Genomic DNA, 22,735 nt, shown 5'->3' with positions numbered 1-22,735 from the left:
AATTCTGTGTAGGGAAGCAGCATTTCAGAGACATGGGTTTATGATATGGATGAAAGCATACGAATGTTCTCATGATTACTGAAATGATTTTATCGATAACAACCTCTTGTTTATTGCGCGATGCCTCGATGTAGATTATTACTACGTCTTTCAGCTAAACGTTGAAATAAAATTGTGCCTTATGCTTTTTAAAACAGTTGTATTTCAAGTTATAGCATGTGTATTACCTTTGAACATTAATACATTTCATTTGTTGTTTTGCTACTTTAGTTATGTTTTTTATAGATTAAAAATTAGTTTGATTTATATGGTTGTTTTGCTTTTCACAAGGAATCAGGACTTCACGAAAAACATTTTGAATCCATCGAAATTCGCCGTCACAACCTGTGAACAAAAGATACTAAGGGTACTACATACCACCAGCCTACGAAGAATAAGACTATAGACTCATAGCACCCTATCAACTTGTTTTTACAACGTAATCCCACCTGTTTATTGGCTTCATCACCCGTGGTATTTGTTGTTCTTGGTCCCCACCTGGCCTCATCTAATTATGTGCCACTTCTATCATCTACACGCTCCTGTTGTGTCATCTACACACTCCATCGTATCTCCTGGTGTCAATCACTTGACTGTCTGGTTCAGTTCGATTGTTTACAGACTGCATCGTACAGCTGTACAGCTCATGTGGAGCGCTATAGAGCAGTGGTAAGGCGTCTGCCTATCACGCTGAAGGCCCGGGTTTGATCCCTGGTGGATGCACCCGTGGAGGTTCGGGTCCCGAGGTGGGCACATTTGCGTAGTATCCTTGGACAATATACTTAGAACTACATTGTCTCAGTTCACCCAGCTGTAAAATGGCTATCCGTGAGGATGTGCTGGAAATATGAGTGTTTAGTTCATTACGCCTTACAGGCAACATGGCTGTATGCTCCGCAGGGAGTTGAAAAAAATATCAGAAAGTACGATAGTGTCCTATGACCGGGGATAGAATGTACGTAGCGCCGTGAGCAGGCAATTACTATTACTAATACAGCTGAATGCGGCGTCAAACACACGATACTCACGATGTAGTCAGAATTGTAGCAGAGACCTCTTAAAGGTATTGTCGTTTCTACTTAGACAGACACGGGTGTGTCCATCGTAGGGAAAGATACATGCGAATATTCCACTACAAATAGAAGCGACAAAGCCCTTTCCACATTCATAAGCAATCTCTGCCAAAAAAAGAGTCGATTGTACAATTGTGACTATATCATGATATTTGTTTCAGCAGTATTACAGCTTTATGATGTTGTTTGTAAATTAATCGGGTTTGAGCCAGACAATCCAGTGATTGTCACCATGCGATACTGTGACAGTGTTTATGAATCACTATGAAAAAGTGATGATACCAGGTTTTCGCGAGAAGGTGAGCGTATCCTGCCCCACCGGTGGCACCCGTCATAAACATATGGTAAGTCTAGTCATTTGTTCACCTGAAATAATTCGGGAACGTATGGTATAAGTCAACATATTGAATTGCATCGGACATTTTTTTTTGTCACTAATGCATCGAATTTGCACATTTCCTCCACCTGACTACCATTTTGAACTACTTAAGGGAAATTAATCTGTATCATAAATTTGTAGCTATGTACCGTGAATGACAGATTGCTTGTTTTAGAATTTTATGCTATGACATATTCTGTTTGTAAATAGTAATTAATGAATATAGTATAATGATTGTATATTTTTTCAAGAAACTCATTTGTTGTAACCTTGATGAAACAACTTCTGAGCAAGAGTAGCATGACGCTCTTCGAAATCCTGAGAACAAGAGCACCCTCAATTGTACGTCAAAAGTTGTAAAATGTAAACACCAAAGGCTGGAGCTGTTGGAATATTGCTCAACATGAAAGGGAATTTGACTATTGGAAAGTTGAAATCATCCCTTTTGTCATACAGACTTGAGGAGAGTTTGTTTTGTCACTCTGAATCTTTATGCATAGATCTAAATATAAAACAGTTGAGGCTGTCTCATTTGTCTCCTTAATTTCAAGTTCAGGTTGGTAAATCAGTGGAAGGCAATTGGCGATTTGATGGTTATTGTATATAACATATTTTGTGTATCACATATACAAATATTATTTTTTAAACGGCGTTCAAAAATAATGATTATTTCCTCAAAAAATCAGATCACAGTAGACTTTAAAAGCTAAAGCGACACGAAGTCACAGTTCCATTTTGGCATTGCAAGTGTCGGACAGAACATATGATACATTAGAGAAGTTTCAGTGTTTACACTAAACTAGACCAGTTCGAAAAGAAGGGAAACTAGGAAATATAACAGGAGCTGTTGCTCACCAACACTTCGGTGTCTTACATCAAGTTTTAAGTTTTAAGTTTTATGCGGCTTTTAGCTCTATTCCAGCAATCTCGTTGTACCTCTACTTCGTTGTGATATAGAGAACAGAACGATAGAATATGCGACCAAGACCTAAAGCACATAGAAAAACGTTTGCATGCCTACAGAGCCACCATAATACGGAAAGTCGGCACAGACACAACACAGAAACGTCGTTAATGAATATCCGAAACATCAGTCAGATACGACAGTTTATCAACAACAAAACAACAACTTTGCTCGTTCAAGCCTGTGTAATCTCCAATCTGGATTATTGCAACTCCCTTCTTCTCGGGCTGCCAAAACGTCTTGTCTTTAAACTTCAGAAAGTCCAGAATTCTGCCGCAAGACTAATCAAGAGAACCAAAAGATCAGTAAATATCACCCCAATCCTGAAAGATCTCCACTGGCTCAAAGTTGAGGACAGAATCAAGTTTAAAGTGCTGACTCTGACATTCCGTGCTATCCACCGCGATGCTCCTCCGTACATTTCTGAACTCATCCAAGAATACAAACCTGAGAGAACTCTACGTTCCTGTAACCAGTGTCTCTTGAAGCTTCCGTCAGCTCGTACATCACTTGGCGAGAGAAGTTTCGAAATCTCAGCCCCCCAGTTATGGAACTCCCTCCCACTTGAAATAAGAAGTGCCCCTGAGTTTGAATCATTCAAATCACTACTGAAAACACATTTGTTTAAAGTCTGCTACTGTTAGACTGTGTATTCCCAGGACAGTTCATTGCCCTCAAGCGCTTTTGAGCAGTTGATTGTACTGGAAACAAGCGCTATACAAGTGTATATTTATTGTTATTATTAATGCCAAACAACAACAAGTCAAACATTTCACATAGAACAACCGCTATAGCACAAATGTATACGATTTTCTCTCTTTACATTTCCTGCAAAATTAAAAAACTATGTTGCAACTAAGTTGATGTAAATCGCTCCAAAATGTTCAAACGTCGGAAATGATTAATTCCGAAATAATTGTACGACATAAAGCAAATTCAGTTCCTTCATGGAAGTATTGACCAACACGCACTGCAAGATAAGATACACTGGGGCATTTCCTCAGTGGGACCAACTCATCTTGGTTCAAAGTTCATTGGTTGCCTAGAATAAGCTATATACAAGCCCAACGGACAGTCTGACAAAAAAATACACAGTCACTCAGACAAAAGATATTCATTGGTCCAAGGTGGTGATATAGGAAAGACCTAACAGGCGCATCTCCTGTAAAGGCAGTTCACAGTGAATGGCCAGGCATTAATTATCGAAATGGTCATGTTGCTGAGACATTTACAAATATTTACAAATTTACACAATATACGCTTTCAAGTCAGCTACCTGTCCAGACGTTGATTCACAAAAGGAACTAGAGTGTACAGGCACACAGGTGACCTGATCATGGCTACACAGTATAGAATATGTTGAACGAGTATCCTTTTCCCAGACAACTGGTAACGTCACTGAATGTCAGTTCAAATGGTATTCACTGTTGTGTCTTTTGTCCCCGAAGAAGGCTGGATTGGCCAATCATCCAAACTGGTTGTTCCTTGAAGCTGACGTATTTCATTAGAAGGTGTTAAGTACCTGACAAGTATTCTTATCTCACGATCACGTGTTTTTGTCTCGGAAACTCTATCTGTTCCTAAGTGAGAATGTGAGCAATAATTCCAAACTAAACCTTCTGGTGCTTCATTATGACTGCTCTCCTCGTCAGCGTTTGGACCGAAAACGTCTGCAAGAGCAGGCATGGCACCATCGGTCTCGTCAGTGGTGTCCTTTGATGTCATAACTGCAGCTGAAGAAGCCCTAACATTGTTATCAGTAATTTCCCAGTATCTATGGAGAGTTTCATACGTCACGCTTAATGTGGGGGCACGTCTAGGTGATTCGTCATGATCGCCCCGTACTCTGATGTTGTTCGAACTGTTAACAAAATACAAATATATATTATGTCACTACATATACATGACTATCAGCAGTGTATGAAATAAGTTAAAAATCCAGCCAGACATCAGGGCTGGTAACTTCAAAATGTTACCAGCCAAAATGGATTTAACCCGACCAAACAAGCCAAAGGAAATAACTCAATTTTTAGTTAAAATCAATAATTTAATGAACCTGAGACATGTATGTACTGTCTAACAGTCTATTCACAACAGTCATTGTTAATACACAGATGTATGGAACATGTCATCTAATATTTTTACCAGACCATCGGGCTGGCCAGCTGTAAATTTAGACTGTCCGTCAGAAATCAAGCCCGTCTCGGGCAGTCGGATGGGCCTTATTTCATAACTGCTATCAGTGATCATGGTAGAAAGACGGTTCATATTGAAAGGCATTTCATGGATCAGTTTCATAGTGAACTGAAATACTAGCACTGATATCTAAAATGAAATATAGCACTGGGCAATATGAAACACCGCTTTGAAGATACGAAATGAAAAACGGAAATAACCTTCGTTTGCAAAACTTTCTGACGACTGACACAACTGCAACACTGACAGCAACGGTGAAAGCTGCCGTTGACATAACAACGTAAGATGCTCTTCCGTACGGTTCATCTGAAGGAGAAACATGGACTGGCGTAGTCACTAGAATTATAGTCAATCATGTATAGTACATCCATTTTGGGGTTATACTGGCAAATATCCACATTATTAATGTTGTGAAAAGAGATGATTGATTTAATTTGAATGCTAGAGAATATGAAAGAAGCTACCATGTCCAGAAAGAATATAACTAAAAATAATTTATTCGTATATACTCTGACATTCTAGTGTTCAGAATGAAACGGAACTGAATTACCTTTCGATTTGTATCCTGGTATTGTATTTCCGTGTAGCATGGAAGGATCACAGTTCACCCTTGCCATACAGTCGGACGAGGAACAATTGTTTCCGAATCCATTACTACACCTGCCTGTGGTTTGGTTGCATATACCGTCGAGACATGACTCACATACATATTGGTACAGAAACTTCCGTAGAACCCTTTGACACATCCGTACAGACAAGATTCATCCTGTGTGTGGCATGTGCCATTCATAGTTCTCGGGGCACGGTAGACAATCTGTCCCGTATGTCCCCGATATACAGCCGTCAATACAAGCACCTGTGTTGTCACATTTTAGATTTCTACACAGAGATTTACACGGACACATCCATGAACACAGTCCCCTGTCAGCTGTTCACATTCGGGTTTGGAAGACACGGCTGTTGTAGCAGACAAAGATCTATCACCATCGGTGGGCTTTGAGTTAGGCCGACAATGTAAGCTACACATGTGAACACACAATGGACCGTAAAATCCTGGTTTACATCCAAGTGTACAATTATCATCTTCACAACCCCCTAGACAATTCACGCCACCATGCCCAGCACGGTATTCCTCACAAGTTCTTGTTTTTTTCACATTACAGGACTTTCATCTCCTGGAAGAGATGCTGCAGTGAGAACCGTAATATGAGTTATTACATCCAGCTATACATGATGACCCGAGATTACAGAATTCCCCATCGCAAGCACGTGGGCATTGCTCACACGTGTCCCCGGGATCCAGATACGGTAGTTTGCAATTAGAGCCATGAAATCCCTGATTGCAACCCTCCGTGCACCTGTCAATTCCGGTACTTCTATTTTCACAAACACTGTTTTTGCATTGGCTAATTCATTTGGAACTGCGTCTCAGATCATAATAGCCATCATGACACTTGTATCTTGTCTCCCAATCACATTCTGAACAGTGCTGATCCTCTTGACAATTGGCTGCTGCAAAACGCAAAGTATAAACTGAGGCTGGTATTCTGACATTCTTCAAATATATGCAGAAGTACATTAATATCTATTACTGTGCTTTGAGTAGCAAGAGCACACTCTTGATTTCTGAATATAATAAGACTGGATTCAAATAATTTAGCGAGGAGTTTGTTTGTGCGTGTGTGTCTGCGTGCGTGCATGCATGCGTGCGTCTGACTGTATCAGCCAGCAAATATTGTAGTGCTAGACAACATAGACGCAAGGCAATTCCATACAATCATTACCCAACTTAGACAGCACTTACTGATTCCGAGCCGATAAGTCCGTTTATCCTTCAGTGCTGAGATAACAAGTACCATGTTTTAACATCTCATAGTATGAACACCTACCAATACTCTTAGGGCAGACACTTTATCCACTACACCACTACAATACTTTGGTAGTGGAAAACATATTTCATATAACATTTACTATGGTCTGAATTACCTTCAGGGTGGGAAATCACAACAGCAGGGACAACAATCAGCAAAGCAATTCTTAGGCATCTTCAACGAAATGGAGACTATCATTAGTAAAAAAACAAACATACGAGAAATATAATCATAGTTCAGATGGCACAGAGAAAAATAAAAAAGTGAGTGAGTGAGTGAGTTAATATTTAACGTCACATCGGCAATATTTCAGCCATATCGTGACGAGAACATTTGATATTGAAATGAAATATATGTATATTATAAAAAACCTGCCGACGAAGGACAGTAAAACAACTAGAACATCACAATTTGAAGTAAAACTAGCGTAGAAAGTAAAAACAAATAGCACTATTTGGACAACACAATATACAAAAGTGGCTAGAGATCGCCAACAACTGAAGGGAGATCACCATACCAGGGACCATGGGGACTTACAATAAAAAAGTGAATTGTCTGATTAAAATATCATATATTCATGCCAATAATGGTTGTCACCCCCAGCCTATTAATAAAATTGAAGGGCCTGACAACCATTTTTGACATGAGTATATTTCGAAAGTATTGCCGTTGATATTATACATTGTAAACCAAAAGTCACTGTGTTCTTTAATCTGATTGGTTAATAAACATGATCAAATGGTATACGATTCCCGGAAATTCGCTGCGTATTAATACATACAAACATCGCTCACACCATTGTATTGTTACGTCGTCAGCTGAGATGACGTCATTAAAATCATATTGTGACGTAAAGTCCGAATGACGTCACAAATGAGCAGTTCCAGATGCTACCTACCATGGGAGACAGCCGAAACGGCCGGCTGATGACATTGCACTGCTGTACCCGTACTCGATGTCAATGAGTGCAGACACAAAAACGTGTGTGGACCTTTTGGTTTACTTTTGTGTTTACAATGTCGATAAACATCACGTGTTGGCCAATTTCCGGGTGTTATTGAGTATTTGAAGCACGGGAATATTTCATTTGAAACCTCCGGCTGACGCCGTCGGTTCCAAATGAATTCCCGTGCTTCAAATACTCAATAACACCCGGAAATTGGTCAACACGTGATGTTTATCTCCAAAATGTAACATAAATGTCGGCAGTTACACTATCAGACGGAAGATGAAAACAAACAAGGCCCAGAAATCAGTTGCCATGGCCAGCCTTTGTCCCTTAACTGGTCTGTTTAATGCGTTTTAACGTCCACTGTGAAGAAATCTTATCCTGTCATTACCCCTTTAATTAAAGGTTACTATTGCTGTGCGCTATATAGATGCTTGGTTGACACATGTTACCGTATCCAGTATTGGTCACTGAATTGTCTGGTCGCCGCGTCGATTAGTTACAGACCACCGCCATATAGCTGTAACATTGCAGAGTGTGGCCTTAAACAACAGGAAGCAAACAAACAAATCTCACCTGCCTTTGTACTGCTCCAGAGTCGGGTGAAACAAAGATAATGCACCCGTATTATTCCATCATAAAGTACCTTATACAACCCTTATTCTTAAAACTAAACTAGATCAGTCTACAAGCACAGTGTTGTCAGGGTGTCACCACTGCAGTGAAATAACATCTTGCACAGTAAGGAATAGGTGCTGCAAGGGAAACAACTCCACGTGCCATATTGGAAATGTTTGGGAACAAAAGGGAACGTGTACTATAAAGTTTTGTAATGACACAGATGAATGTTTTTTTCTGAGACTTTATCGGTATGCTGCTAAATAGGTTTTTATTTCTGTGTGACATCAGTTTAAATTATATTTTACTTATAGCGGTATGTTTTTAGTTGGGAAGTTGCGAACAGTTTGCAACACAGTCACCTTACATGAGCATGTGGCATTTCAATCAGTCGTAAAAGGGCTGTGTGAATTGACGTGAAATGACAGCAGGTATTTCTTATTACGGGAAATAGGGAAGCTTTATTTCATGTATGGTATTTTGGAAAATTACCACACATTGTGTTTACCTAAACGGTTCATGCTTCAATTAGTTATATCAACATTTATCACCATGACTCTCAGGGACGGATCCAGTGAGTGGTGCGGAGGTACAACCCACCCACCCCCACCCACCCCACCCCCTCCTCCGAAGGAGCATTTCCCTTTAACTTTGGACTTCATGATTTATGTGCACACCCCTGGACGACTCTTAACACAAAATAATCTCTCCAATTGTAGGCATATACAAAACCATGCTAATGAATAAAATAAAAGACTTATACTTGTATGAAGAGTTGTACTTAATTATGTCTTATGACAATGAGACGGTAACATGACATAACAGTGATCTACTACATGTACTATGTATTTCCTACATAAGTAATTATTCCTTATGTACCACTCTATCATGTCTCGGTGATAATATAAAGCGCCTCTGGTGATAATATCAAACCATGCAAGAAAATTGTATTGAGACAGAAACTGAAATCCCTTCCCCGGAAATTGTTCATTTGAACCGTTCATCTTTAGAAAAAGTTTTTCGCTGGAGATGATTGCCCTAGTGTTTTATGACTACTGTTTTTGCTGATTGTTTGCAGTAGGTGAGTCTCTGTCTAGTTTGTCTGCACATTTTATGCATCCAACATATAATGAGATAAACATCATACCTTTATTCGCGTTGCACAAGTTATAACAATCGGACGTATCGCACGCACTTCACTCATGGAACAATCTGACAGGAAATAATATCTTAAAATGTACCCGACCTCCTTCCCGAATCACGTACACTTCAATATCAATGTATGGCTAGATTGTCTAAATTGCTAGCGGCTGAGGGGATGGTGTAAATCCAGCTAAGGCCCATGTAGGAAGCAAATGTACTGTAAGTCCCCATGGTCCGTAGTATGGTGATCTACCTTCAGTCCTTGGCAATCTATAGCCTGTTTTTATATTGTATTATCATTTATAGTTAAAATATTTTAGATATAATTACTAGTTTTAAATGGATATTTGTGATACACTAGTAGTTTTACTGTTCTTCGTGAACAGGCTTTTAATTTTTCTAACTTTGTTTATCTTTAATATAATTATTTATTGTTCTCGTCACGATATGGCTAAAATATTGCCGATGTCACGATAAATATTAACTTACTCACTCACACTTCAATATCAGGCTGCTCATGATTTACTTATTAGCTAAAGAAAAACTGACTTGATGTCTGTAGAATATGAAGTTAGCTTATCCTGTCTGCACAAGCTACGTTCTCAAAGGAAGAATTGAATATTGTTGTACTTTTACTTTAGGTGAGCTAAAGTGGGCCACAATGTAAGGACTTCAGCATCAAAAGATGTATCGAATACGTGTGTTGCATGACACTCTTTTCGAGAATGGTGGTTAGATTGAGTTGCAGTTTTGGTAATTCCAAAATCATCTTTAAACATTAGTAAGTATTAATCCAGTCGACGTGAACATACAGTTGCACTACTTTCAGTTCATTCACAAATGTACAATAACTGGTTTGCACCAAGCCTGCATATCGGAAGTCAGTTTCCTTAAATAAGAAATACACAGGGGCCGTAATTCTTGAAACACTTATGGGCTGTTGGGTATCCTAATGGTTAAATCGTCTACTCGTCACATGCGTGAATGTGTCCCCCACAGTGATATTGCTGGATTATTGCAAAAAGCGGCGTAAAACCAGACTCACTCACTCACTCTTGAAACATTTGTTTCCTTCTATGCATTTTATTACAATCTGATAACCAATGGTCAAGATCGGTGACATGGTTGCATCAACCACTTGCATGTCTTGTCCAGACTCTTCATATTGTTGAAACCCATAAACCGCCGGGTTAGAACTGGTCGTCAGCAACCAATGCTTGTGGTAAGAAGCGACTAACGGCATCGGGTGGTCAGGCTCGTTGTCTTGGTTGACACATGTCATTGCGTCCTAAATGTGTAGATAGATGCTCATTACGTTGATCAGTGGATACTCTGGTTCAGACCTATGAACATACCGTCGCCATACAGATGTAATAAATCAAACAAACATCGCATTCCACTGACATACAAAAAACTTTTAGAGACCATCACATGAGGTAAGAATTTACTACGTTCTGATCATTTTGAAGGCAATTAGAGCAACCGGAAGTTGAATAGAGAGGTTATAGTCAATGACATGTTACAGCAGATACTGCACACATTCCACAGAGCTAGTGGTCTCATAACCCTCGTGTCGTCGCTGTGGTTGGACAGTTGCTATGACACGGAAGTGTTAGATATTTCTCTTATTTCAGAGAAAGCTGTCAGCTGTTGATGTTGGGATGATGGCAAGGTAAGTGACATTGCATTATCATTAACTGAGGTCTTGAATTTGAGTTTCACATGAAAGTTGGATAATTAATACGTTATATATATGGTCAGCTCTTTTATTACCATTACAGAGGCAGATTGTAAAACAGTTATCAAGCTAAATATGTCCATGCTTGCGGGGATCGATGACATGACGCATAATCAGTTGTTTGACTGGCAGGACTTGATTAGTTTGAGGCTGATATATCCCGACAAAAAACCCATACAAAACAAACAAAACAGACCCCAAAAAACAAACCCCCGAAAACATACATAATGGAATGACAGACGCAGAAAACGAATGTCTGTAAAAGTAAATTCGGCGTGAAGACTAATATCTAGTGTGCCTACTATGATGGTTGACAAAGGCACGTTATCTTAACGGCATGCCGTTGATTAATTACCATAATGCTGCCCTCTGAATTGCCAACCAGTCCGCCGGTACAGCTATATAGCTAGTCCTAGCTTAATCCACGTTGACGGATGGGTGCAGTCCAATGTCCGTAATGCATTTTCGCCGGAAGCGATGTGGTCATGTGCTGTCTGTCTGTAAACACGGTTTCATGCGTTTGGCGCCATCATTGGTGTTGCCTAACCAGAGTCAAACTCTTCACAAGACAATCAGGCGGCCTGTAGATCCGGATTATAGGGGTATATGTTGTAAATCGCCTTCCTTGTGTATGTAGTTTTCTATTGATAAAAGCGTCATATCCGAATCTAATTGTGTATTGCAGTTAATGTAATGAGACGAAATTGTCTTAGTGTTGTTTTAAGGCCTGCCATACTCAGGTCTCGTTGTTGTTCCCTCCTGTTTGAAGTTCCTGTCCCACAGTCAATAAATTGCACTTTCTGATTTGCAAGACATGGGGACAACCTAGGCATACAGTCTCTGTCTAACCCACTTTTCGCCATTTGTCTGTTCACTGACATACTGTCCCGGAAGCGTGTGCTAACCTCAGTTTTATCACTGATTTTCTGTTTCCGTATAGGGCACGTTTTGCCCGGGCTGTTAACGCTTAATGTGAAATTTCATTGTGATCAGATGTTAACTTCATATGCAACACCAGGGGGTTGTAAATGTACAGCTACATTCATTTAATGCCCAAACTTTTACTCGGTCGCGATATTGATGACTGAGGTTTTTAACAAAGCGCATGCTCAACAGTTACATTTGAGACATTTGTGTTAGTTTCCGTCTGACTCCATCTTCTTCATGTTGATTGCACTGCTAAACGTAATTAAGACATTCTGTGTGTGTCAATCCATTTCATACCCGTGAAGATTAGGGTTAGATTTGATCCTCAGCAACCTATGCTATGCAGTCGGACTCGATGACCAGGTTGATGTATGACATTGTGTTCATGATGTCAGTCACTGGATTGTCTGGTCCAGACTCGATTATTTACAGACCGCCGTCATATTGCTTGATTATTGCTGAGAGCGGCTTTAAACAACAAACAAACAAACTTTCCATTTCCTAAACATGAGAATGAAAACAAGGCTGTCGAAACTGGAAGCTAGAACTGTTTTTAAACACTACCTTCACGGAGGCGACTGAGTCTCGGTCTTATTGTGTAAATGTAAACACTTCCTTTATTATAGGGTATGAAACGAAAGCAACACTTTCGAAATTTGACACCTAAATTATGGAAAAAACATGTTTTAATTATTCCTCTGTACCGCTTGGAGTTATATTGATTATATTTCTCCTCCTGTTCGTATTTTTACTGTTGATAGTCTCAATTTTGTTGCAGCTGCCCAATGATTGCGTTGCTGTTTGTTGTCGCTGCTGTTGTGATTTCACACACTGAAGGTAATTTCTGACCATAGCAAATGTTTTCTAATATATGTATTCCACTACCACAGTAGTGAAGTGGTGTAGTGGATAACGTGTCCGCCTGGGGAGTATTGGTAGGTGTTCTCATGTCCTGCCACGTCATACTATCAGATGTTAAAACATGGTACGTGTTGTCACCCTGCCTGGAGCTCTGCATTGAGGGATACAAGGACTTCTCGGCTCAGAATAATATTCAGTAATAATGAGTGCATTTGTTATGCGCTATTTTCCATCCTTTGCGGTTGCTCAAAGCGCAGGTCTGATTATCATTACCACGGATAATCCAAGCTGCCCGTGAGGCGCTAGAAGGTTAACAGTCGCATGACTTATCTCACCGGGTACCCACTTTCTGCTGGGTGAACAGAGGCAATTTTGAACAAACTCACTTGTCAAAGGTGTGACCACATGTATCACATGTGATTCGTTGTGGGGCAGGACTGAAGTCCAAGAAACTCTCAGGAGTCAAGCTACCAAACACAGTCACCCATCCAAGGACTCTCCGTGTCCAACGTTGCTTAGCTTCAACTAATTTGTGACCTGAGGTCTATGCACAGGACCACACACCATCACGTAAGTGCTGTCTGAGCTGGGTTTCCATATCCGGTAGCTTGAGTCTCAGTTGTCTTGCAGTACAATTGGCACTGGCTTGTACACTCAGACGCACGCATGCTTGCACGCATACACATACAAACTCTCACACCTACATACAAATGTAATGCCGTCATAGCTTCGTATTAGTATTCTAGTGGTATAGCGGATAAAGTGTCTGCCTGGAGAGCATTGGTAGGTGTTCTCATCTCCTACCACGTGATAATATCAGACGTTAAACATGGCACTTGTTGTCACCCTGCCTGGAGCTCAGGAGTGAAAAGTCAGACGCAAATACAAACTCTCACAACCCTACACAATGTATTTGCAGTAATAGACCCAATCACAGGTTCTTCGATGTATTATTTGAATGCTGATGTGATATGTACTCCCTTGCCATGTCTTATTATGTTCGGAACTCAAGAGTGTGCTTTTGCTACTTATATCATAGCATAGTTTTTAATGTATCTCTGCGTATATTTGAAGCATGTCAGATAACCAGCCTCAGTTCATACTTTGCGTTTTCCAGCAGCCAATTGTCAAGAGGATCAGCACTGTTCAGATTGTGATTGGGAGACAGGACACTGCCAGACCAAGTGTCATGATGGCTATTATGATCTGAGATGCAGTTCCAAATGCAGTAGCCAATGCAAAAACAATGTTTGTGAAAAGACAGGAACTGGAATTGACAGGTGCACGGAGGGTTGCAAACAGGGATTTCATGGCTCAAACTGCAAAATACCTTGTCTGGATCCCCGGGACACGTGTGAGCAATGCCCACGTGCTTGTGATGGGGAATTCTGTAATCTCGGGTCATCGTGTATTGCTGGATGTAATAACTCATATTACGGTTCTCACTGTAGCATCTGTTCCAGGAGATGCAAGTCCTGTAATGTGAAAACCAGAACTTGTGAGGAATGCCATGCTGGGCATGGTGGCGTGAACTGTCTTCGGGGATGTGAAGATGATGATTGTACACATGGATGTAAACCAGGATTTTACGGTCCATTGTGTGTTCACATGTGTAGTTTACATTGTCGGCCTGACACAAAGCCCAACGTTGGTGATGGTTCTTTGTCTGCTACAACAGCAGTGTCTTCCAAACCCGAATGTGAACAACTGACAGGGGACTGTGTTCATGGATGTGAGCGTGGTTGGTATGGACCGCGTTGTTCGTCCAAGTGTAAATCACTGTGTAGAAATCTAAAATGTGACAACAAAGGTGCTTGTATTGATGACTGTATACCGGGGATATACGGGAGAGATTGTCTACCGTGCCCCAAGAACTGTGTGAATAGCACATGTCACACACAGGATAGATCTTGTCTGTACGGATGTGTCAAAGGGTTCTACGGAAGTTTCTGTACCAATACCTGTGAGTCGTGTCTCGACGGTATCTGCAACCAAACCACAGGCAAATGTAGCAATGGGTGCAGAAACAATTGTTCGTCGTACGACTGTATGGCAAGGGTGAACTGTGATCCTTCCATTCTACAACGAGACACGATGCCAGGTTACAAACCCAAAGGTAATTCAGTTCAGTGTTGAAAAGATATCAACATTCTAAATGAACAAATTAACTCTGTTCATTTGGATATTTTGCAGTATAACCCCAAAATGGATGTATTAAACATACTTATTATATTTTCAGAGACTACGCCAGTCAATGTTTCTCCTTCAGATAAAGCTGATGGGAGAACATCTTACGTTGTAATGTCAACAGCAGCTTTAGTCGTTGCCGTCAGTGTTGCAGTTGTGTCAGTCGTCAGAAAGATTTGTAGACGAAGGTTATTTGCGTCTTTCATTTCGTATCTTCAGAGCGATGTTCCATATTGCCCAGTGCTATATTTCATTTTCAATATCGTTGTTAGTATTTCGGTTCTCTCTAAAATCTAAAATGTCTTTCAAAATTAACCGTCTTTATACCGTGTTCACTGATAGTGTTATGTGTAGCATATATATTTGTATTTTGTTAACAGATCGAACAACATCAGAGTACAGGGCGACCATGACTTATCACCAAGACGTGTCCACACATCAAGCGTGACGTACGAAACTCTCCATAGATACTGGGAAATTAGTGATGCTGATGTTGGAGCTTCTGCAGCTGCAGTAATGACAGCAAAAGACACCGGTGACGAGACCAGCGGTGCCATGGCAGCTCTTGCAGACGTTTTCTGTCCAAACGTTGACGAGCAGACCAGTCATAATGAAACACCAGAAGATTTGGTTTGGAATTATTGCTCATATTCTCACTTAGGGACAGATAGAGTTTCCGAGACTAAAACACGTAATCGTAAGACAAGAACACTTGTTAGGTACTTAACACCTTCCAATAAAATATGTCAGTTTAAAAAAACAACCAGTTTGGATCATTGGCCAATGCAGCCTTCTTCGGGGACAAAAGACACAACAGTGAATACCATTTGAACTGACCACTGACACTCAACGACGTGTACGGGAAAAGGTTACTCGACTCAGGAGTGTTCAACATATTCTATATTGTGTAGCTATGATGATGTCATCTTTGTGCCTTGTACACTGAAGTACATTGCCATTGTAAACCAATGTGTGGACATGTGCCTCTTTGAAAATGTATTTTGTGTAAATTTGTATATATTTGTAATTGCCGTAGCAACATGACCGTTTCAATGATTAATGCCCGTCCATTCAGTATGAACTGCTTGTACTTTCCCATATTAACACCTTGGACTAATGAATATCTGTTGTCCGAGAGACTAATATGTTTTGTCAGACTTGTGTTGGGCTTGTACATAGTTTATTTTGGCTCTGCGCGACCAGGGAGAGTCGTTCCCTCTGCCTCAATGTATCTGTATCTTACTGTGCATTTTAATACATACTTCCATGAACGAACTGAATTTGTTTTGTTTTGTTTCTAGTGCAAATATATCCTGATAAGTTATTTCCGAGGTTTGAATTTGAATGTACATCAATGTATGTGTCCACAGAAACTAACCTGTTGTTCTCTGTGCAATATTCGACTGTCTATAATTAAAGACGTTTCACATAACTACGTCTTGCTGTCTATGTTGTGCCGACACTCTGTATCATGATGGATCTTGAGGTATGCATATGTTTTTCTATGTGTTTTGTGTCTTGGTCTCACATTCTGAGGTCCTGTTCCATATGTGTAAACATACACACTGAGGGGCGGTGGGGTAGCCTAGTGGTTAAAGCGTTGGCTCGTCACGCTGAAGACCTGGGTTCCAATCCCCACATGGGTACAATGTATGAAGCCTATTTCTGGTGTCCCCCCGCCGTGATTTTGCTATAATATTGCTAAAAGTGGCGTAAAACCAAACTCAGTCAGTCAGTCAGACATACACAGTGTCTCAAAATATTTTCATATAGAGTATTCTAGGACAATACACAAGACAGTTAAAGGGTATTGCACACGAATCCAGCGAGGGGCGCTGGGGTAGCCTGGTGGTTAAAGCATTTGCTCGTTATGCCGAAGACCTGGTTTCAATTTCCCACATGGTACAAGGTGTGAAGCCCATTTCTGGGCGTGATCTTGTTGGACTGTAGCTGAACTAAAAAAACTCACTCACTCGAATCAAGTGATTAGATATAACTGCATATGATAATAAAGAAGATACATGAAGTATTTTAGCTACATTCTTTCATGTCAGACTGACTTGACTTGGGTCAAGTCAGAAAAACCCATTGCACTGACCATCGGAACCTCATCCAATGCCCATGTGATCCCAATTTTGCGAAATTGTCAGCGTTCCAATGAGTTCCGATGAAAATTCACCGACATCCTTTTTTGGGGGGTCCCCATTTTCTGTAAAATCCGATAGAGATCCAACAATGATCAAGTTAATCAGATGAAAGACTGGTAGTGGCCTGATGTCTGTCTGCAAACACTCTCCCGACATCAATCCGACAAATCGGACACTGACCCGATACTGGTCCGATTTGTCGCCAAAATCGGCAGTCGAGTATAAAAGCGGGCTGCATCTCCTGACGGTACTAGCCATGGATCAACTTCCTCGCAACACTGCATTCCCGGGCTTTGTTTTTTATGCTGCAGCAACAAATTATGCAACAAGATGCAATGACCCTTGAGGTCCTGAGATGGGCACTTCACCAGACGCCTGAATTAACTTAGAATGGAGGATACAATGGCATTCTTCAATTTCTTGAGAGTTACGCAAGAATCTTTTGATGAACTACTCCAGAGACTTGAATCAAGACTCAGGAAGGATGATACCAATGCCAGGAGAGCCCTTGAACCTGGTCTCAAGTTAGTTTGCACCCTAAGGCACCTTGCAGCTGGCGATCGGCATCAATCACTGTCGTACAGCTTCAGGGTTGCTCGAGAAACCAATTGCAAGTTTATCCCCGAGGTATGTCAAGCCATAGTTGATGAGTATGCTGATGAATACGAGAGGCGTTGGAACGTTCCACATGTACTTGATGGCAAGCACGTGGCATTCAGGAAACTGATGAACTCAGGCAGTCTCTACCATACATTTCTTCTAAGTGGTCAACATGGCACTTGTTGATGCACACTAATGGTTCTTGTGGATAGACATCGTGGCCAAGGACAAATGTCTGACGCACAGGTATACAACACGTCTGAGCTCAAAGAGACAGTGGAGAGTGGTCACAAAGGATTCCCCCACCTAAGCCAATGACCAATGACAACCAGAACATGCCATACTTCATGATCGGGAATGATGCCTTTGCTCTGCGAACCCACATGATGAAAAAGAATTTGACTTATACAGAGCGGATATATAACTATCACACAAGTAGAGCCCAAAGAGTCGTGGAGAGCGCTTTTGGAATACTGGCAGCCAGATTCCAGTGTCTCCTAGGAACATTACAGCAACAACCTGGCGTTGTCTGTAACATCATAGAAACCTGTGTCTGCCTCCACAGCTGAATACGGCACCCAGCCATGCACCATGGTCAGCTGGATGCAGAGGATGCCAACCACAACATCATACCAGCAGAATGGGAGGTCGCTCCTTTGCCTCATCTTCACTATCTTGGCGTTGTAGTGTCCGTTGAAACTCTGTGGAGTGAGTGTCGACTGACCTTCCTTTTGTAGTCCGTTGGCAGTCAGGTGTCACCGCTTGCTATGCGATATGTGTCGGATGGCAGTTGAGTTAATGAGCCATTACCTTCCGATGTGACAACAGACAGCAATCGGACGGTGCTAAATATCATGTTACCCTCCGATGAGAATCGAATTGGTGATAGGCGGCTATCAGGTGCATAGGGCAGACCGCAGACTGCAATCAGGCGAGCGTCTGATGACTGTTAATCATCGGACACTTATCAGATTGCTGTCAGACCTCGGCTAGACACGTCTGATAGCTGCAGAACACGAATCTGACAAACATCGGACTGACTCGACATTCATCCGAAACTGACTCGATGTGCGACCAGAAATAGCGTCCCATGGCAAACAAAGCTCTGAGCTTAATAACAATAATAACAATTCAAACCATAAATGGAACACGTCAAGAACCTTTGCATGAGCAGAGTGCTCGAGTGGCATCAGACCCAAAACTTCTGATGGGCGTCTGCGTTAACCTCTCTCCTGTTCCCGATTCTTCCGACTAGAGCCAATTGGCCCCGACATTTCTGACCCAAACTCTTCTTCTTCCTCTACTGCAGACCTTTCTGAGAACCCTGTTTACATTTTGTTCAATTCTATTTATCAGGAAATTTGTGATTTACCTTTAGAGAAACGGAGGCCAATTAAACTAAATGTGTCTTTCCCCCAAAATGAAATTGATTTACTAAATTATGCTTTTTCCCTAAAACCTTCTGCAGACTGTTCGTTACATAAAGTGAATTGCTGTGTCTATGCTGCCGCTCGAACTTTGGATGAACTTCACAGAGTTTCAAAAGAAAAAAAACATCTAATGAAAACAACAAAAGACCAAGGAAAACCCGGTTTCTTGTAAAACTTAATGAAACAAGAAGAAATATTTCCTGGATTGAGCTGTGCCTTAAAACAAGATCATCAGGGAATCCCATGTCTAAAAGGCAAAAGGCAATTTGGAAGAAATTAAAATTACAATACAAGACAACGAAAGAAAAGGTACTCCTCCAAAATGTTGATTCCCTTAAGGCAAAATTAAAGGTTTGGGCAGAAAGAAAGTACAAATGGGAAAGGAAGAACAAATTTATCAAACAAAATAATGAAATAATGAAAAACACTTCTACAGGCAACTGAAAACAAACGGTGATGGTGAGCATGATAAGCGGCCTCCCATGGATGCCAATGAAAGGTTCTGGAAACAGTTGTGGTCTATACCCGGTGACTGTAACCTGGAGGCACCATGGGTCAGTGATTATGACCATGCAATGCATGAGAAAGTATCTAGATCGTTTGTCTGCTCGTCTCACCAGATTGCCTGAAAAGTGTTATCAAAACGTCCAAATCTAATACAGCTCCAAGGCCTGATGGCATTCGAAACCGGTATTGGAAACTGTTCCTCTGTGTCCAAACACCATTACTTCACTGTTTCAGTTATCACGTGGACACAGGTGATGTTCCTCCATGGTTCTGTAAAGGTTGCACAATACTCCTTCCCATGAAAGGAGACTTGACTGATCCCAAAACCTTTCGCCCTATCACATGTTTGAATACTCAGTATAAAATCTTCACAAGGTGTTTGACAAACCTTGTGTCATCCTACTGTTCTTGCAATGATATAATTTATAGAGAGCAGAAGGGAGCGAGAAAGGGATGTTGGGGGTGCAAGGATCAACTTCTTGTACAGAAAATGATTTTGGAAGAGGCTAAAACATATCACCGCTACCTCTCCATGTGTTGGATGGACTGCAAGAAAGCAAACGACTCGGTCCCTCGCGAGTGGATTCTGAAGTCTCTTCGTTGTATTGACCTCCCTGGGCCACTACTTAATGAGTTACTGGTCGGCTCAACTTGAGATGTACTCGCAAGGGCAGGTGCACCGCTTACTTCTCCTTTACATGGATGACATCGAACTTCATGCCAAAGGAGATACCAATTTGAAGGAACAGGTTTTCTTTGTCGAGTCTAATGATATTGGCATGACATTTGGACTCGACATATGCAATACTCTTCATATGAAACGTGGCAAGGTAGTTAATGGAGGATTGGTCAAGTAACGGGGTTGGGGTGGGGGAAGTTATTGAGCATCTTGTGGAAGATCAGGCCTACACCTTTCTTTGAATGCAAGTTCGAGACAAGCCCCAGAGTGTCCAAATTGAAGGCAAACTTCGGGCCGAGTACAAATCTCCCTTAAAGAAAATCTGGAGCTCAGAGCTAAATGCTCGAAACAGGGTCAAAGCCATCAATACTTTTGCTGTGCCAGTCCTTTCCTATTCCTTTGGAGTAGTTGGTTGGACAAAACTAGACGTCCAGAGTCTTGACCTCCTGACCAGAAGGATCATGTCTGATAACAGAGCCCACCACCCTCGTTTTTCTCTTAACCGTTTATATATGCCAATCAATTCTTGAGGTCGCGGTTTGATTAATGCAGAGGCTCTTCATGATAGAATGTTATTGTGTACTTTGGTACATATTTATTTATCGGATGATCCTCTGGTGATGCATGGCAAGACTCATGATGAAAGCAAGGAATTCCACAGTTATTTTAAGCGTGCCAAGGTTGTTGGACAGAATGTGAAATTTGAGGTTGATTTTACTGATGGCGATGTACTGCTGGACGGTACAGCGATGGGAGTAAACCAGGTACAGTCCTTCACCAAGTCTGCCCAGAGTCGGTCTTTTGTGGAGAAGCTTTCTGAGAAGCCATTGCATCGTGTCTACATGCAGTGTGTGGAACAGAATAACAATCCCACCGACTCCTTCGTCTTGATGAAGTCGGCTGGTCTCAAATGTGAAACTGAGGGCTTTCATGTTCCTGCTCAGGACCAGTCACTTCCCACTCACAATCGCCTCAATGTGATTCTAAAAGAAAATATTAACATGAAATGCCGACTGTGTAATGAATTTACAGAGATTGTCCAACACTTTGTCTGTGGATGCCCTTCCTTGGCACAAACAACATATCTTAAGAGTCATGATGGCATGGCTCGCTGCTTTTATTACTCTCTTCGCCATGCCTGTGGTTTTGACTCTGAGGTCAATCCATGGTACGACCCTGAACATGTCCAGTGTGTCATGGAAAATGATGCTTTCAAACTTCTTTGGAATAGGCCAATATACAGCATGAGAAGAATTCCTGTCAACAAACCTGATCTTGTCCTTCTTGATAAAGCCAATGAATTTCTTTATATCATTAATTTTCTGTCCCTTTTGACAGCAATGTGATTGGAAAGATTCAGGAAAAGCATGATAAATATGCGGACCTCGCCTTTGAAATATCTCGCTTGCATCCCAAGTACACTGTCGTCAGGCTCCCCATTATTCTCGGTGCCCTTGGTTTGGTACCTCCTGATCTCTTTGCGCAGATCAGGAGAGTGCCCGGGTTCTCTTCCGGGAGCACAGCACTCTGACACTCTGGGTTATGCAGAAGGCTGCAGTGTTGGGCAGTCTACATATCCTCCGAAAACTTCTTGTTAGGTTCGACTAGGCAGCGTTTCCTGGGAGAAGTCCCATTCGCTGTCTGGGCTGCCTGTAGAGGGGGCGAGGGCCCTGAGCTGATGACGAGCCTTACCAGCCTGACTGTGCCAGGATCACCCGAACCCTCTCTGCTGCACTTTCATCTTTAATCCATAAAACATAATAATACTATATTTCCCTGAAGGGATTTGTTTTACATGTTACAGACAGAGCAACACAATGAACACACATGATACACAATTAAAAAAACGAAAAAAAATCCAACCAAAAAACCAAACATACATAAGAATAACTTAAAGGATTAATATAAGTTATGCGAAAATATACATTAAAAGGTTTCAGGTATATGGCATGTAAAAATACTCAAAACTGTAGACACTGCTAGGTAGCTAGAATCAGTCTGAAGTGTCATTTAAAATGGCTATACTAACAGGGATAAAAGAACATTTGGCACGTTTAGTTCGAAGTTTTTGCACTTGATATCTGCGGCCTGATGGCAGGAGGACATATCTCAGGTTGTGGGCATGTGTTGGATCGGCTACTACCTTGCTAGGAAGGGAGATAACTCTGTTGTGGTGGATGTCGTCTAGCCTGGGTACAGGTGTCCCGGCAATCTTGCTGCTGATGCTCACGATCTTGTTCAGCTTGTTCCTGTTTTTCACTGATAGAGAACCGTACCAGACTTGTATGGAGAATGTCAGGACACTTTGTATGAAACACCTGTAGTATGAAAGCATTCTTCTTGTCTCCGCTTGGAAAGATCTGAGCTTGCGCATATGAAACAATCTCTGCTGGCACTTATTATACAAGGCGTTGGGGTTGGCATTCC

At 41.3% G+C, this 22,735-nt stretch overlaps 3 protein-coding genes and 1 long non-coding RNA gene across 4 annotated transcripts in view; 3 read left to right on the top strand and 1 right to left on the bottom strand.

Annotated features, from left to right (window-relative positions):
• The window catches only part of LOC124252902 (cell death abnormality protein 1-like), a 239,219-nt gene that overhangs the window by 47,623 nt on the left and 168,861 nt on the right, over positions 1 to 22,735 (top strand). The gene's annotated exons all lie outside the window — the stretch shown is intronic.
• Positions 1 to 22,735, top strand: part of LOC124252905 (cell death abnormality protein 1-like) — a 242,250-nt gene that overhangs the window by 159,578 nt on the left and 59,937 nt on the right. The gene's annotated exons all lie outside the window — the stretch shown is intronic.
• On the bottom strand, positions 160 to 19,778 carry LOC124252909. Its single transcript, XR_006892057.1, has 3 exons — positions 19,768 to 19,778; positions 6,582 to 6,585; positions 160 to 264 (listed from the first exon to the last, which is right to left on the bottom strand). It is a non-coding gene; the product is annotated as an uncharacterized LOC124252909 (long non-coding RNA).
• On the top strand, positions 14,636 to 16,210 carry LOC124252906. Its single transcript, XM_046686587.1, has 3 exons — positions 14,636 to 14,874; positions 14,998 to 15,133; positions 15,326 to 16,210. Exons 1-3 carry the CDS (start codon positions 14,808 to 14,810, stop codon positions 15,774 to 15,776), a joined length of 654 nt encoding a protein of 217 aa, XP_046542543.1. The 5' UTR covers positions 14,636 to 14,807; the 3' UTR covers positions 15,777 to 16,210.

Source organism: Haliotis rubra, unplaced genomic scaffold, assembly GCF_003918875.1.
Source record: "Haliotis rubra isolate DU_JTF1 unplaced genomic scaffold, ASM391887v1 Scf529, whole genome shotgun sequence".
In the NCBI taxonomy this organism is placed as follows: Eukaryota; Metazoa; Mollusca; class Gastropoda; order Lepetellida; family Haliotidae; genus Haliotis; species Haliotis rubra.
Note: the sequence above shows the minus strand (reverse complement) of the source record. Positions and strands in the feature narration are given on the sequence as shown.